This window comes from Rhodamnia argentea, chromosome 6 (assembly GCF_020921035.1).
Source record: "Rhodamnia argentea isolate NSW1041297 chromosome 6, ASM2092103v1, whole genome shotgun sequence".
NCBI lineage: Eukaryota > Viridiplantae > Streptophyta > Magnoliopsida > Myrtales > Myrtaceae > Rhodamnia > Rhodamnia argentea.
In genome coordinates, this window is record NC_063155.1 from 11,301,798 (window position 1) to 11,320,564 (window position 18,767).

Below are 18,767 nucleotides of genomic sequence, written 5' to 3' on the forward strand. Positions count from 1 at the left end.
GGAAATTGAAAAATCACTCCGCTCTAAGGAACGTAATCACTATAGCAACAGGAGATTTTAGTGCACGTACCTTAATATAAAATATTCAGCAATCTGAAATTCAAAATTCGTTTAAAACCAACCATTGAAAAAAAAAAAAAAGTACGTTTTTATATGTACCCAGGAAGTCGAAAAGGCCAAGGAGTGCTGGAGGCTCTACTGCCACTGCCATTCTGAAAAATTTCTCTCTGACCTAACCGCAGATAGAAGAAGAAGCCCCAAAGCAAACTGCTTCAGAACTCAAAAGTACTCTCATGGAGCCGAAACGGGAATGTCCAAGTCTCACTTCCTCTGACGGAGAGCCGCCCACCACTTCCTCTGGTGACGATACGAACACCGTCTCTTCTGGAGAGCACGAGTCCGAGTCCGGGTCGAACGACGAACCAGCAAAGCCCTTGCAAAGGAAGAAGTCCTCTTCGGACTCGGACTCAGACTCGGACTCGGGTGATGAATCCAACCCCAAGGATGGGATCTGCGCTGTCAAGTCCCTTGATTCGACCAAGGAGGGTACACAGTTGAAGAAGCCGAGGTTTCAGCGCCTTTGGAGCGACAAAGATGAGATCAAGCTCCTCCAAGCTATGATCAAATTCCGCAAGAAGATGAACCTAAGCCCCTCTACCAACTCCCGTGCCTTCAACGATTTCCTCAACGACAAACCAGTGAAGTTTGAATTCCCTGCCGGCAAGTCGCAGATCCGCAACAAGATTAGAAAAATGAAAGCAAAGTTCACAAACCGGTGTAAGACAGGGCGTGTTTGGAAGAAGCCCCATAATCAGAAGGTGGCTCAGCTTTCCTACGTCCTCTGGGGTGGTGGTGTGAAGAAGACTAAGGCTCCGGACAGTGCCGACGAGAATGTTGTTGATCTACTAGAGTCGCCGGAGAAGTTCGAGGACGACGAATGGGCCAGTATATCTTCTCAACTGCAGCTGGCCAGCACGGGGCTTGAACAGAAAGTTTTGAGGATTGGCGTGGGAATGATCGGCCCGTCAGAGATGGAGAAATTAAAAGAAAAGTGGCGTCGATTGCGCTTGTCCGAATTACAGATCGCCCACGACAGGGCGAAGCTCGTGAATGAACAGGCGAAACTGATCATGGATGGTTATCGTCGAGCGATGGAACAGGTGTAGGAAGTGATTGTGATCTTTAAATTTTACAATTAGACTTTTTTTTGAGGATATGTTTGCCTTGCTAGCTGTTCAGGTCAGGTGCGTTCCCTTTTGCTGCATTTTGCTGGCTCTTTTGCATGAATGTCAAAAGTAGGACTTGATGAAAATTTTGGATGCAGAGGGTGAATTTGTTCATCCTCAAGACTTATATATGTTATCCAAGAGTTCATCTAGATGTCCTATTTTTTTGTGATACTTACGTAGCTAAGCGAAAATATTTCGAAAATCTTAGTGCTTTATTACAATTTTATCGTAATTGGTGATGGAGTAGTGATGAAAGGGGCCCGATCTGATGTTGTGAGATTTAAGAAACATATTTTTGCGAAGGTTTAAAAAAAAAAAAGGAGAGAGAGAGATCCTAAAGTTAGTAAATAATAGTATAATCGCAGAGATACGTTCTCATTTGATACAAATCATAACTAGGTACTTCTTTTTACCTCAAGAATATCTTATCCTAAACAAATCATAGTCAGGATTTCGAGTGTTAATGGCCATAAAAGTGAATCATCTCTTGTTTTTCGTCATTGTGTTTATCCCTCGAAATTGATTATCTGAAGTTATTTCTTAGTTACACATTGCGCTCGTGCGGTAAAAGTACTAAATATTGTGAAGTGGGGATAAATGTATTCCAAATTCTTTTATTTAATATTGATAGTTCTTTTCTTCTTTTGGTCTTCAAGTGTGCCTGCCCTTTAATGCCAAAGAAATGGGAATAAAATCATTCATTCAGCCACCAAGTATGAATATGCATATTCCATGACGTGAGAACTCACAAGTATTTATAGTTCAGAGTAAAATTCAGATGCTCTTGGGGAAAGTAAATACCAATTATTAGTTTCTATTAGTGACCAATTCAATGCATTTCCACAGATATGAAATTTCTTTGGACTCTATTTTTGTCCATCATAACACTTTCGAGGCTCTGCTTAATACCCATTATTATACCTATAACTTACATTAAAAAAAAAGGAAAAATGTTTACTTATAAGTGCCACAAATCATGGAAACTTAGAAGCCAAAAAAGCTGAAGTTACTCCAAATGTACTCCAAAGGAATCCAACCTTTTCTTATAGATATAATTCATAAAAGACCAATTCATTTTCCAAATACTTTCGGCACCAAATGTAGGTAACATTCCCCAAGGAATAATATGAGTCTTAATGAATATTCAACGTGAATTGTGAACTTCGAAGAAAATTTGAGGGGCATCATTTGGTTTGAGGAAAAAGTCATGAAAAAGAAGGAAACGAAAGCCAAGAACAAAAGAGCCTTTCACATCTTTTTCAATGAAGATATGGCTGATTGAGCAAACTTTCTTCGTGTCCATCGGGAAGGAAAGAGGTGTGACGAGATGTTTTTCTTGCCAGGTGAGTTTGCAGCAGCTACGCTCAGCCCCTATATAAAATAGATCCCATTTCATGCATGTGTGATGGGAACGTGGAGATGACACATATTCTAAATATATATTTTTTTGACAAAAAATATCGCGTTTATCTTAAATTTTTTCTTTAAAAAAAAGCAACGAAAATTTTAAACAATGCCTCTGGTGTATGCCATAAATATTTTTTTGTGATATAAAAAAAATCTCAAATTATCACTGACATTTATCCCGTAAAAAAATTTTAAATTTATACCTGTGATTTATTTGTTGTCGGTCAAGATTTTATCAGATGATTTTTCAACCAATGAGTTATTTTCATGTCATTTAAGTTACGTGAGTGTCCCGTAGAAATCATTTTCATTTCGTCGTTCACGTAGGGAGATTGTTAATGATACTCATTGGCCAAGTCTTGACAGTGACGAAAAATATAATTTTAGAATTTTCGGTGACATAGAAACGAGCCTAAAAAAAAAATTAAAGGAAACGATGCGGAAAAGCAGCCTTTATAGAAGAATTTTTGTGTTCAAATGAGAGACCATGCACAAAGAGTTGACGACGGATGCTTTTAATATCAATTTACGATAAATACCAGTTGCTCATTTTATACACTACCCCGCTAAATGTCCTCCATTCTCGGATGTTGTCGACGTAAACCCGAGTTTGACTTTCTTAATATGCACTTTGTAGAAATCGATATTCAAGATGCCCTTATATGGCACGAGTCTTCTTAATATTCTAAACGTTGATATGAAAGTGAATTTTTGCAGGAAAAATAATATAAAAACAAATCATAACAACGCAGCTATTAACACCAATCAAATTTTTCGCTAGTCTACAGTATTTATTCAAAATGGATTCTCATCAGGCAAGTTTATCCTCGATTGAAATAAAGTATTAAACATAGAATTGGTATATGATTAAGTACCAGAAAATTTCAAGCGTGTAGAATTACATTAAACAGATTATTTATCGGGATCTCTACTTTTGTGCCATCCGGTCTGGTAATGGTGTTGGCAAAGTTAATTCGTATGGAATTCTTTCCATGGTAAAAATGGTCTCTTTATTAGTTTTTTTTTTTTGTCAAAATCTCTTTTCCAGTTTTAATTCCATATATTTGGATGTACTTTTTTTTTTTTAACGAATTCCTTTTCTCTTTTAATGGTTTGACGTGCATATCAATTTGCATATTTTAATTAAAGAAAGTTGAGAATGACTTTGGTAGGTACGTACGCATCGCTTAACCCGAGAAAACTGGAGTACCATGAGAAGAGCAAAGCCTCAGAGGAGTCTGGGTTGCGTGGCACAGTGATCAAGCTCGGCTCAGCGCAAAGATCTCTGCGTAATCCTTTAGCAATTATGAATATTTTGTTATGATTACTGAGCTATATAGTGTGACCATTACGTACAGCAATAAATATTTTTTTAAAATTCTTTTTTGTTCAATATTAGTATTTTCTTTGAGGTTCGTTTTGGAAATCGTAAATTATGTGTCTGAACCCACCCACGTGTCCCCATCACACATGAAAGAAATGTGATCCGTGTTGTAACCTCCTCACAGCTTCTCTCCCTGCAATCCTCGTTTGGCGAGAAACGTTTCTTCTTCAATTTATTTTCAGGGAATTCCTCCATTTCTTTCCAATTGTAGCCATAATGATCGACAATAAATTTGACATAACACATCGAACAGGTTCTACTGGAAAATTTTTCATGGCAATGTATTTTTAAGTTCAGTAAACAATTATTTCGAGGTTTTTTTTATTTTTCAAGACAAAAAAAAAGTTTGCAAGATCTTTCGTGGGGTTGTTGGATACGGCAAGGACAGTACACGTGAAAGATGAACTGAGGTCCGGGGAAAGAAAATGGAGATAATGCAAATTAATGGAGATGAATGCACTTGATTTTTTCTTTTGGTCTGATAATGAATGCACTGCTTGATTGACAGACTAATGATGACAATGCTATGGGGAAAAATGACTGATGGGGAAATAGCCATCACTTTCTTAGCGAAAAGCCTTCATTGTCAAGCTGAACAAAATACCAAAGTATGGGTTTTATTTTGGAAAAAAAATCACCAAAAATTTTAAATTATACAAATTATGACACATTTACCTCAAAAAAAAGTTATGACATTAAAACCTTAAATTTAAACTTGTATGACATATTTATCTTCGAAATTTTTTTCATGATATCAAAAACTCTAAAGTTATATTAATACGACACATTTACTCTAAATTAATTTTTTATGACAATAAAAAGTTTGAAATAAATGTGTCATGTTAATATAAACTTAGGATAAATGTGTCAGATGGGCACAAGTCATTTTCAGATTTTAGTTGAATACCAAAAAATATTATTATTTTCTTGAAAATGACTTCCTAGAAAATATTTTTCAGAAACACTTCATTTTTCGCTAAACAGACAAAATCTAAACGTTCTTTTCTTATATATGTGTGTTTGGGAAATTTCTTTCAAGTGTTTGCATGAAAATATTAAGAAAATGATGTTGAGGACATTATAGACTAAACTAGAGCGACAACATGTTCTTGCTTTTGCTACAGAAAAGAAAGAAACATATGTTTAACTTTCCAATGGGAATCGGCGATTTCCAGAGGCCGGTTAGCTTGGGAATTGGCGAGGTGAGTATAATTGGAATAAGGTTAGCATCACGTACATTTTATTCTTGTATTCATTGTGACAAAAAAAAAATTGTATTGATTTCGATAAAAAATAGTACAATTGGATTTATATCGGTTCCTCCTATTCTTATTTTTCTCTTTATTAGAAAGAACGTTCAACAACGTTTAATCATTTACTGTATCCCTGTATTCCTCCAAGAGCATCTGAATTGGATATTGATTATAAATTCTTCTTAGTTGTAAGCGCATGAAATATGAATTTATATCCTCTGGCCGAATGATATCTTACCACTACTTTTTGTGTTAAACGAAATGCACCCTTAACGACCCCAAAAGAAAAAGGAAAAACAAATTGCACCCGGTCGCTAAAACATATTTAAATGTATTTCTTCTGCATTATTTTTTTCATAGATGTTGGTTTTTAGAAGAATTTCATACTCCTAAATTTTCTCAATCGCGGTGTTCGTGTAACTTCATAGAGGTCATGGTCCCAATGACTGTTGAGTGGACTTATAACGATTTCTCATTTTCTTAGTATTTTCCTTATTAAGTTTGTTCAGCATTCAATATTGGGTCTTCCGAAGCTCAATAGAAAATCATGTTCTGATCACGTTAGCCTCCGTGATTTGATCACGTTATATTTACAAAGGAAATTTGTTTATGGACTCCCTAATATAAAAGGAAATCAAATTTTATTAGTTTTCAGAGAAGACGCGATAGCAATATCTTTATTTATTTATTTATTTTGCTGCAGCCAAATTTAAAGGAAGATAATCTGGTGAAAAAAAAAGAAAGAAATGGCAATAAAAAACATCATGTGCATCGGCGCGGCTGTGACTGTACAACCTAGAATTATGGTCAAATATTTTCTTAATACTTACGATAAACATAAATTGAAATGAGACCTGCACAATTCACAATGATCAATTGTGGTTACCTCAGCAGTGCTCTTTAAGAAATAAGGTTTTAAGGGAAAAAACACTCTCAATCACCTTGCCAGCTCGCTTCCTTATTGATCTGATATTTTAAAGTGTTAATATCATGAAAATTTTAAAATTAATATATTTATAATAAATTTATATTAAATTATTTTTTATCATAAAAAATTCAAAATTAATATAATTGTGATAAATTTATCTTAAATTATCTTTTTAATAAAAAAAACCTTAAAATGATACACACGTGCATAATTTATCATAAACTAATTTCTTTTACCACGAAAAATTTCAAACTGGTATATCTGTGATAAATTTACCCTATGTTAAATTAGTTTAATACCATGAAATTTTTCAAACCGATATACCCGTGAAAAACAGAGAATAAAAACTCTAAACCGTAACAGTTTAGCGTTATTTATGATAAAATTTTTTTTTGAATAAATTTATTACAGATATACTAATTTGAAATTTTTTGTAATATTAATTCTATTTTAAATTAAGATGTTAGAACTGAATTTATATAATTAAAACATTTTAATAAGAAAAATCCAAAATATTTCGAAATCTTGAAATAATAACGAATTAATTGATGGTCAGACGTTTTCATTAGTCTGTTTCCCGAGACGTCCTCCTTTGCAGCAATATTCAATATATTCTTGCGACAGAAAATTAAGGCAGCCAGGGAACCGAGTGGCGTGGAGGCATGCGAAGCAGCTACGTGGCATGTGGTTTGTCAGCGTTTCCCAACGGAGATACGAAAATCCCCGTCTCCGTCTCTTTTCTGCTCACTCCTTTCCTTCCTTGAGCTTCACGCCAGACGACTGTTCTGTGACGCTGACTCTCTCCCCTTTGATCTCTACACTCTGCGCTTTGACGGGATAGCTGATCAATAGATAGCTAATCAAAATCTATTTGCAGTGGTGTCTAGAACTAGAAGCGCCATCACAATCATCGAGCAGGTCCCATTTCATCCATGTGTGATGCGAAGGGAACGTGGAGCTACAGAGTCGTTTGCAGAAAAACCTTTCCTGCTTCTTCTGAACGGAATAACGCAAATAAAAATTTCACACTATTATGTCCAAGATAATACATCCTAAATATTTCTCTTGACAAAAACATTTCTTTCTTAAAGGAAAAAAAAGCCAACAAAAATTTCACACTACATCCACGATAACACATAAATTCTAATTGTGTTTTCCTGACATAAAAAATCACAAACTATACAACTTTTATCCTAACTTTAATCTCGGGAAAAAAAAAGGCTAACGAAAACTTCAAACTATACCGGTTGAGATGCATACCGTAAAAATAGGCTTACAAACAACTTCAGAAATAAAAATGTAGTGTTGCGTAATTAATTTTTGCACCAAAAGCACTTCAAGAACAGGAATTTATTTTTAGAAGTGTTATCATACGCGCCCTAAGAGACCATAATATGTAGCGGGGTCCGGCCTTATTATCTTCCATTTTTCAGATGTTCCTTGCGGGGTTGTGTAACCGGATTGAGTTGACCTTGAATTCGGATCGAACCATCGGAAAAATAAATTTGGAAATCGGTTCCCATTTAAACCAGTCCTAGAACCGGTTCTAAATCTTGAGAATCGATTGGCACGGGGCCGATTTTCAATTTCAAGTACCTAGGAACCGGACTGGTTTTGGAACCGATTTTTTTTTTTTTTTTGGTAAGGCTGGAACCGACTTTTAGTTATTGTTAAAAAAAAACCTAGTCTTGCTCGTCTCACTTTTTCTATTTTTGATGGATAATAAGTTTTATTATTTAGCTTTTACTTTAAATCGTTTAATTGTTTCTCATTTTATTTTGCTGAAAAAAAGAAAAAAGAAAAATAGGTTATCGAGTAGGTCCTGGAATCGGATTAAAAAAAAAAAGGTAGGTTCCAAAACAGATTTCGAGACAAACATGATAGATTTCACATTCTAAAAATTTAGAATTGGCTATAACAAAATCAGTTTTAGGATCTAAGTCCGGAACATACCCAACCGGTTCATGCTTACCCCTAATTACTCTCGTCTATCCTATTTTGACTTTCATAATATGCACTTTATAGAAATTGATATTCAAGCCAAATTATATTTGTCTTAATATTCTAAACGTTGGTCAGAAGGTGAATTTTCCCAAGAACAATAATGCACAAACAAATTATAACAATGCAGTTGTTAAACACCAATCAAGTTTTCCAAGTTTCCCGCTAGAGTGTAATTATTCAAAGCGGATTCCCGTCGGTGCAAGTTTATCCTCGATTGAAATAAAATATTAAACTTAGAGCCCGTACATATTTAGGTACACAGATATTTTATTTTGCCACATGGTCCCAACTTTTTTTTCGTCAAGTAGTGATTTTATGCCGCCTATCAAGTATTTAAACATAGCAACTGTTGCAATTTTTTCAATACACTTTACGCTATATGACAAATTTTGTAAGTAAAAAAAATCCTACTCAAGCCTTCGTATAAAAACGTCGTCGGGTCTGCATTTTTGTAGAATTCATTACCAAAAAAAAAAAAAGTAAAATGCAGAAAGTCGAAAAGACGGAGGACCGCTGGAGGCTCTATCGGCGTTCTATAAATTTCTCTCTGCCCAAACTGTATATAGAAGAAGAAGCCACGAAGCAACTGCTTCAGAACTCAAAAGCAAGCCAATCACCTCATCTCCCTCGTTCCCTCTCTCTCTCAACTCTCTCATGGCGCCGAAACGCAAATGTGCAACTCTCGCTTCGGCTGACGAAGAGTCCGAGCCCGGATCGGACGACAAACCAGCAATAGCTGCAACCAAGGAGGGCACACAGTTGAAGAAGCCGATGTTTCAGCGCATTTGGAGCGACAAGGATGAGATCAAGCTCCTCCAAGGTATGGTCGAATTCCTCGAGGAGAAGAAGCTAAGGCCCATGGCCAACGTCGGCGCATTCAAAGATTTCCTCCATAAGAAATCAGTAAGGTTTGGCTTCCTTGCCAACGAATCTCAAATCTACAACAAAATGAGGAAAATGAAAGTCAAGTTCACGAACGGGTGCGAGACGGGGCGCATTTGGAGGAAGCCCCACGATCAGAAGGTGGCTGAGCTTTCCCACGTCCTCTGGGGTGGTGACGGGAAGACGAGTAAGACTCCGGATGGTGCGGGCAAGGTTGCTGCTGATCTACCAGAGTCGCCGGTGGAGTTCGAGGATGGCGATTGGGCCAGTGTATCTTCTCAGTTGCAGCTGAGCAGCACGGGGCTTGAGCAGAAAGTTTTGAGGATTGGTATGGGGATGATCGGCTCGTCAGAGATAGAGGAACTAAAAGAGAAGTGGCGGCAATTGCGTATGTCCGAACTGCAGGTCGACAATGATAGAGCGATGCTCGTGAATCACCAGGCGACGCTGATTATGGATGGCTATCGTCGAGCGGACAGGAGGTGTAGAAAGTGATTGTGATCCTTAAGGTCTTTTTTTGTCTCGGATCTTTTTGCCTTGCAAGCCGGTGCATTGGCTTTTGCTAGAACTTTATGGGTGCTCTTATGTGAATGTTAAAAATTGGAGCTGGAACTCAAACTAAATGTACTGAAAATTTTGGATCCTCAGGACTCGTATAGGACATCGACGAAGGCTTTGACTTCTAAACTACGTTTGGTCATCATGAAAACATAGACGAAACTCCTTAGGAGTGACATGTCACCTCTCGTCTGGCTTGGTTCCTTTCGTGAAAACAACCAAACGTAGTTAAAAAGAGGTATAAATGTTAGGTGAAGGATATCTTCCTAATCTATAGAAATCATGACCAGGAGCTTCGTTTCACCTCAAGATTATCATGTCCTAATCAAATGAAAATTGAATTCGACCGAAAAAAAAAACCAAAGTTGTTTCTTTATTGTACATTGCGCTCGTAAGATAAAAGCATTAAATATTGTGAAGTGGGCCCATTATGACCCATAAATGTATTCCGAATTCTTTTATCTAACATTTATGTCTCTTTGTTTTCTTTGGGTCTTCAAGTGTGCCTATCCTTTAATGCCAAAGAAATGGGAAGAAAATCATTAAAGTTTCGAATATAGGCGAGGATCAAACTTATCAGAGATTCATCTTATCTTCTGCAGTAAATTTTTTTTTTTTTGTTTTTTGCAAAGGACAAATTGCATCTTGTGATAACGGCAGGTACACTATAAATGAAATGAGTTGCGAGAAGTGAGCCCTCGGCCATCACTGATAGGACAATACTTAGCTAATTGCTCACACTGAGGCCTAACATCAGCGCCACGTCGTTATTTTTTTCTAGACACGTTTTTTTTATAAAAAAAAGTTTACTATTTTTTTAATAATCATAATAAAATTTAAACTGATAAATCTATAATAAATTTATTTTAAATTTATTTTTTGATCATGAAAAATTACATACTGATACACTTGCGATGAGCAAGAGAAAGAAAATCATAGTGCTCTAAATAAATTTTGATTTAGTGAATACTTAATCAATTTCCGATAAAAAAAATTCTTAATCAATTACAATTTTTTGGAATAAGTGTTGTGAATCGGTAAACCATAGAAAAAAAAAAAAAAAGAGAGGTGATCTATGGTGGAGTTGAGTTGCTTTTCGGTCACGTAGCAATGATTAGGCTTCATGTCATGTCACTTCTCTTATTGCACGCGCAGGCTAAGAGAGAAATTCAAGAATTGGGAAGTGCTCCGTGATTGCGGCTTCTGTTTTTTTCCTTGTGCTCAGTCAGCCTGTCCCGAGACGTCCTAATTTGCAGCAATTTTTAATATTCTTGCGGCAGATAAACTATGGCAGCCGTGGGAGTTGAGTGACGTGGAGGCGTGCGAAGCTGCTACGTGGCATGCAATCTCTGCTCGCTCGCTCCTTGCGCTTCACGCCAAACGCCTGTTCTCTCCCTTCTTTGTCTCTCGATTCTGCGCACCTTGGGGTTCAGCCGGAGAGAAGAGAAGAGAGCCAAAGTAGAGCGACCATAATTAATATCACCGCAAACAAACTCTATTCTTGACTATAATTGTTTGGTCTCACATGTATGTATGTAATGGAATTGGAATTTAATTTATTATTTTGTTTGTAACGCAGTTGCATAAATTATGAGCTTATTATAGCACATTATGGCTGTGTGCAAATCTTAAAATCACATACCAAAAAAACTTTCGCATTATGTTCTAAACTCTAAATCATTTGTGGTTGACGTTACTTGTAATATCAGAAACGTCATTAATTGTCTAAACAGTATTAAGAAAGTACAGTCGACTAGAAATCTTGAGGTTCAAAATCGTATGGTCATTCAATGATACTAATGATTCATCTCATTTGTTAGCTTTGGCCGTAGTTGTATGGTCATTCAAGAAAAAGGCATTAGCTTTTTATTCATGACAAAAAGCAATATCGCACGATAATAGTCATAAAAATGATTATTATCGTTAGTAAAACAAATAAATTGAAACATATCAAAATCCAACGTTGTATTTTGTAATCTGTAGACAGATAAAAACAAAATTTCATTATATATAAATCCAAAAAAAAAAATTAAGTGAAGAGAATAAATTGTCTGAGGAATATATTTATGCAAGAGATTATTAATTGTTTTAACTATGAAGACTGATTTGTTTATTCTGCAAAATTTAAAACATTAACACAAAAAAAAATTAAAAATCCATCGTTACTTCATAAAAACCCGAGTGGAACAGAGTGTAGGCAACTGCTCTTTTTTTTTTTTTTTTGGTCGAAACCACTCTCTGCCTTTTTTTATTTTTTGTTTTGTTCAGAAAATTACTCTCTGTTCATGTCGTTGCATTGTAGGAAGTTTTGGTGACTTGAGAGCTTAGGCTTGCAAGCGATGATTCGATTTGAATTCGAGATAATTATTGTAAACCTTTGACCATCAATTAAATTTTTATTATATCTAGAATTTGGGAAAGGATAAATTTTTTTTTTTGTTGGAATTTTCGTTGTAAAAATATTTAAACTAATAACTTTAGGAAAAAACCGGTCTAAGGTTTAAAGAAGCTTTGTGTAGAACGAAAGTTATTGAGGGAAATAATTATGTACCTTGTGATCACCCACAAATGGTACTTTTTTCGGAATAGAGTCAACTTTATCTTTTGCAGCAAAATCCTCTATTGCTAACACGAAGCTTTAGGGCGTACATGGCAACACTTCTATTTTAGAAATCAACCTCTGGCTAGAAGTTGATTTTTCTACTTCTGTTCTAGAAGTTGATTTCTGATAAGAGAAATTCGTTTAGTAAAAATTGAAAATTTTTACTTATGAAACATTATTAGCACAAAATCTTCTATGAAAAATTATTGTTGGTGGCTAAAAAAATTTCTACTTCATTTTTAATCTTTTTAAATTTCTTTAGAAAACAAATTTTATTATTAAAAAATATGATTTACTATTTAAAAATAAAAAATACTTATTTTTTATTCCGGCGACTCAATAGCCGTTAGTTGAGGCCGGCGGTAGATTGTGGTGGTGGGGCGGCGCGGTGGTCAACGGTCGGCGGGTGACGCCGTGGTCGATAATTGTCGGCGGTTTGCATTCGAGGGCAGCGGTGGGTGGTCAGCGGAGCTCGGCGGTGGGCGGTGGACAGTGGTAGGCAATAGCGGTTGTTAGCGATCGCCGGTGGAGGTCGGTGGTGGGAGCCGATGGGCGGTGGGCGACGCTTGGCAGTTGTCTTGTTCTTTGGGTGTGTTACTCTTGCATTATTTTGGGCTTCCAAATGCAACTTCACTTGGATGAACTGCTCATGGCAAGATTTCTTGATCCGGGCCATCCTTAGGTTCGGTGGTCGATCTTTCTCTCAACGCGTCGCGCGTTTCTCACTTGGAGCACTTTGTCATAGTATTTGGACGGAAAGGAACCACATCGTAATTAAACACAAGGCCTTACATGTACCGGGGATCATTAAGCATCTTCTCAAGGTTGTGAGGGACAAAGGTCTCACTTTTGGTCGCATTGAAGACAACCCCCGTAATAGACGTATAAAATCTAATTGGGGTATCTCTCCAGCCATTTTTCAGGACCGGTTGGCAATGGACTAATCCAGATTATCCGCGCGTTTTCAGACTAGTATTGCTGTTGGTTTGGCTAGTCTTCCTTTGTTTTGGCTGCTGTTTTCTTCGGCCTTCATTTCTTGGCCCTTCTTCGGTCTAGTTGGTGTTTGTATGGGCTGATGTACACTTACTTTTGTTCATCTTGCATGGCCCTACACCTTTGCACCCGTGGACACATTGTGGTGTATCAACGGGTGCGAGATTTTTGTGTTTGGCCCTAATCCTTGTACATCGCACTTTTGAAAAGTTAATACATACCTTACTTCACCAAAAAAAAAAAAAAAAACTATACATAATAGGAGGATCTTTACCCCAAAAAAAAAAAAAAAGACTATTCATAATAGGAGAAAAATAATACATTAAAAAAGTAAATTTTCGTTATTCAGTTGTTTAACAGAAATACTTTGGGATACTTTCGAAAATATCCTTCCAATATGTTGAGTTCACATTAGTAATTTTTCTTCTGCAATAAGCTGTTATACTTTAGGTTATGCAAGTTTAGTCACATCTTAAAGAAGACTTTTACTAATCCCTTTGAAATGCTTTTTCTTTGTACTTTATTAAAACTTACACCATCAGTTCCTTTTTTCCATTTTCTGTGACTTCTCAAACAGTGGCTTGAAAAATTACTTTCTAGAGGCTACGTAGCATCCATTTATAGTGGAAGCCTCGAAACACTTTGGATCTAGAAGAGAAGAAGAATTGGACGTCCTCTCTGACTGCTCAGTTGTTGTTGACGCCCTGTTGAAGACTGATGAAGTGCCGTGGGAGATAAAACCAATCATTCTGGAGGCCCAAGCTTTACTAGCCAATTTCAAGAAAATATCTGTGGCCCACTGCGGTACAACTGAGAACCGAGTTGCTGATTATCTGGCGATGGCCCAACGAAATACTTTTGAGATTTGCTTTGTTTTGATGCATCTTTTCAGGCATGTCCTGTATAAACTCGTGATATTTACAATGAAGGAATAATTCGACAAAAAAAAGTGCGTTTTACTGTTATTTTTACAAATCTTGCATTATTCTTAACATTGACGTCTAAGAAATTATTTTTACTAATCCTTTTGGATGGTGATTTTAAAATGAATTTCGAATTTACATGTTGCTGAATTTTTTAAATTATGAAATTATTACCAAAACTATCATTTTGAATGTTTTTATTATGAAAAATCCCAAAAAAGTTTTCTTTTTTTAAATTCTAGAGTAAAATATCTAATTGACGGTCAGACGTTTTCATTAATTGCTGTGGAAATTGGAAGAGCTCTAGCTTTGACTTCCTACAACCAAAGGAATGACAAGAGACGCAGTTAATGAGAACTATTAGATATACAACGCAGAGAGGGAGATTTAGTTTTGGTTCCTCTGTTTCTTTTTTTTTTTGTTAGATCATTACAAATACGATCGATATGATTCCACAAATTTTCAACTGAACTTACTCTACTTCCGTAGAAATTAATAGCGGAAATACATATTTAAGGGCAGCTGAACTATACAAATTTTTTTACAGAAAAAATTTCAATTAAGAGCCCCGAAGTACCATCGTTTTCTCTAATAATGACATGAAGTGGTTGTTGTTTCAAATAAAGGCCTAAAGTGACCATGGTTGTTCCAAATAAGGACTTGACTTTGTTGTCTGCCGATCAAGGGAATTCTTGTCAAAATATAATTTTAACATAATTTTTAGTTAAATTAAATTAAAAAAATGAAAAGTTTTAAAAAACAAAAAATAGAAGAGTGGTTTGTTGTCCCGCTCGTGGTCATCATCACCCCCCATAGCTTTTTTTAAAAAAAATTGATTAAAAAATAGAAAAAAGAAAAATACAGAAAACCAGTAATAAAAAATAAATGATCAAAATGCCTGTAACCAACATGAGTCAAGCCTTTTTTTAAACCGATATGGCCATTTCATGCCTTTTTTTTGAGACAATGATGATACTTCATGCTCTTATCTGAAACAAGGTTCACTTCAGGTCATTATTAAAGAAAATCAGCACATCCGGAGCCTTATTTGATTTTTTTTTATTTTGTTCCCAAATGTTTTTATTGATTATCTCGTTTTAATACATAAAAAAAGAGAGAACGATAGAACAATTTTAGTAGAATCTGATACCTATATACATTTACAATGAGGGATTGGGTAAATTTTCGTTCTTTATTTTTGGCCATCAAATGTGTCATTAGTTTAATGTTGGAGAAATGGAATGTAATTGTAAATGCATATTCACCTTAGAAGCATTTATAATCCACAATAAGTTCAGATGTTTTGATCATTTATATTCCAGTATGTAAATATAAATGGAATGATCGGTCACTTTTTTAGCTCAAAATCTAGATCATCTTAAACACATTAAACAGAAATTGGGAATTGAAATGCTTTACGGACCATAAGCTGTCAATAAAAAATCATAATACAAACATCATAATTTAGAAAATTTAGCGATATGAAGTTCGAAATTTTTCTAAAATCAACATGCACGAAAAAAAGAAGAGGAAGCAAAAATACGTTCGAAAAAAACAAGAGAGAAATTTGAAAGAGCTCGGGTGCGGACAACTGGACTGGGATTCTTGGAAGAAATGCTCAGTCTTTCCTTGATGGATATAAACGTGATTGGATGTTCTCTCTCCAACAATATGAAAGCTAGACTCTCTCTCTCGCTCTCTCTGTCTCTCTCCCCTCAAGGCTCAATCTCTTTTTGGTCTTTTTTCTTTTTGTCCATGTCCACCTCACGATCTGTGTTTGTGCCTTTTCCACGTAAAGAAATGGCCAATCGAATACGCGTTGAGCAGTGTGCTTGTTTTAATTACCGAGCATTTTTTTGAAGGAACATTGCATACCAGTCTAATCTCAATCACCCACTCTTTTTACCTTTTCCTTTTAATTTAAATGTAATTTTTTTTTCGAATTTTAAAAGTATTTAAAACAAAAAAAGTATTTCACTCTGTCTTTTTTTTTTTTTTCATGGATGTTGGTTTTAGAAACATTTCAAACTCCGCATTGCCGAATTTTCAAAATCAAGTTATCTGTGCTGTGATCTTTCCATCAATTTGTTTAAAATAAAAATAAAATAGATTTGAGGAAAAAAATGACCCGCCATCTCTTAATTATATTCGGGTTTAAGTATTTTGGTTATATGCATTTCTAAGTGCTAATCTTATATGGATTTTAAGGCCTTATAATTTTGGTTCACTTTTCTTTCGTTAAATCATTGTCACGTATGGTGGATTTGATTATTCAACTTATCGATTTTGGCGAACATAATATCGTAGTAGACAGTAGAATTATTTATTCAAGAGCAATTGGGCTTTACGTTTTCTTTATTTTAATTTTTGGCCCCTCTCAATTTTCATTGATTAAGCGGCTAGGCGCACCCGAAAGAACACGACCTCTGGCATTTTTGGTGCTTCCAGAATCGGCCTTGGGACTGTCCACGAGATGATGAGACCCTATCTTCTAGTGGGATCCTGGGGAAGAGGAAGAGTCTTTGGGACAGCCGAGATTAAAGACAGGTCACCAAGGACGAACGAAGAGAGACGAATGTGGACAGTCGTTGTTGTGTTATAAATAGGGTGATCCCCTCGCTTGTAAATCACCTTTGAATCAGAATACAATTCGTCTTCTTTCCCCTCTCTCTCGTGTGATCCTAGGCGAGATGGCAAGCGGATCCGATAAGGTTGTCGATGCGGTGCCCGTCCTTGGTGACAAGTCCGACGATGAACGGATTGGAAGGGCCCCCGAGCGGACCACCACCAGGGCGAAGAGGGACCACGGGAATTCGCGGGATATGGCGCGCAAGATGGAGTTCCGCCTGGCCAGGATGGAGCTGGCTTGTGCGGACTCTCAAGACACGGTTCAGGAGCTTCAAGGGAAGCTCAAGGAGCTTGTGACCGAGAAGGAAGAGCTTCTTGCGAGGGTGCTTGAGCTTGAGACCTCTGTGGGTGAGCTTCAAGGGGAAGTGCGGTGCGCTCTCAACAACTCCGACGAGCTCTACCAGCAGAATGAAAACTTGGAGGCCTTGATTGGGGCCTTGTGTGCTGATACGATCGATCTAAATGCCAAGGTGGCCGGCTCGAGGATGCGCGGGTGGACGGGACCAAATGATTTCACGATGCCTACTTTGCGAACTGAAGATGTCTCATGAAATCTAAGAAAAATGAAAAAAAAATAATAATGCCGTGATTGCTTTTGGTTCTTGAAGAAAGATTTGCATGTGTTAACCCTCTCTCCTGTTAGGCCCTGCATGAAGTGCAATTATTACTTATAACTTATTGCTTTTAGAGTGCTTTAGTTGCAGAAAGTATGATCTTTTCGTGAAGGCTGAACTACTTTTGAAGTGGGGGTTGACTTTATCCAAGAAGCTCCCTCAACATGAATCTTCTTGTAGCTTACTCCTTTCTAGTACTTAGGATTTTTTAAATCACCCAGGGCTTGAAACTGAAATCAAAGAATTGAAATCAATTAACGAAAGATGACCTGGCTTATAAGTATGAATATGTAAAAAGGAGTAGGACAAAATGAATTACAAATGGTGCAATTCATGGATGAAGAAAGCCGCTTGCTTGTGTTTTCGAAATTTCAAACGATACTGAAAGTAGAAAAAAGGAGAAAAGAATCTCTTTTTTTGATTGTTTCCTTAGCGTGCTTCATTTTCCAATTGATCCTCTCATTGGGAATCGTCTATGGCGACTTTCCTTGATTTAGTTAGATTAGATTTCCAAATAAAAGAAACAAAATCGCCATGCAAAAATGGTCGAAAATAATACACGAGGACACAAGGTTGTAGTAAATAATGTTCATTTGTACCCAGTGGAAAAAAACTCGTTGGCCTTGATGTCACCGTCTGAGGCATATTTGACTTATTGACCCGACCTGTTTATGGGGTCATATAATTCAAATAACAAAAATTGGGCAAAAAAAAAAAAACTAACAAAAATTGTAATTTAGGGGGTTAAATTTTCAGTTTCTGGTGAATAATGCCCAATTTGTAGAAAGGTCGATTCTTAAAAATTATTGAGGGAACAACAATAACGAAAAAATAGGTTCTTACGAGGGTAATCAAAGTTTGAATACAACGTCAATCTTTGATAACAAACAGATGCAAGGTCAATCTGAAAATTCTATCGACAAAACAAAACAGAATATTCAGAGCAGCATTAAACTATGGTCCTTAAAATATAGTATTTTTCATTTTCTGTTTAATTTGATAATGGTCCTTTTCCCATTTGTCTGACGTTAAACTAAATGGCACACTTGATGACCAAAAAATTAAAAAAAAAATTCAGCAATCTCCTTTGCATTTAATATTCAAATATCATATCATTCTTCCATTCTCTTATCTTTTATATTAAAACAAAAATAATCAATAGAAAAATTGGCCAATAAAAAATAGAATATAATTCAGTTGCTCTTGAACATGTGTAATTCCGCTATCAACTTCTATTAAAGAGTATTTTAAGAAATGGAACGAAATGGATCTAATCTAAAATCAATTTAATCAAGAAGTAGCAAAACCAAAACTAAGGGTTCGCATGATAACACTTTTGAAGCAAGATTTCCGGAGTAGAAA

General features: G+C 36.1%; 2 protein-coding genes across 2 annotated transcripts; both read left to right on the forward strand.

Moving 5' to 3' along the window:
* The first annotated feature begins 293 nt into the window (after positions 1-293).
* On the forward strand, positions 294-1,166 carry LOC115757447 (probable transcription factor At1g61730). Its single transcript, XM_030697658.1, has one exon. The coding sequence runs from the start codon at positions 294-296 to the stop codon at positions 1,164-1,166; it is 873 nt and encodes a 290-aa protein (XP_030553518.1).
* Positions 1,167-8,912: 7,746 nt separating this feature from the next.
* Positions 8,913-9,582, forward strand: LOC115757448 (probable transcription factor At4g00390). The gene has a single exon (XM_030697659.2). The coding sequence runs from the start codon at positions 8,977-8,979 to the stop codon at positions 9,580-9,582; it is 606 nt and encodes a 201-aa protein (XP_030553519.1). The 5' UTR covers positions 8,913-8,976.
* The last annotated feature ends 9,185 nt before the right edge of the window (positions 9,583-18,767 follow it).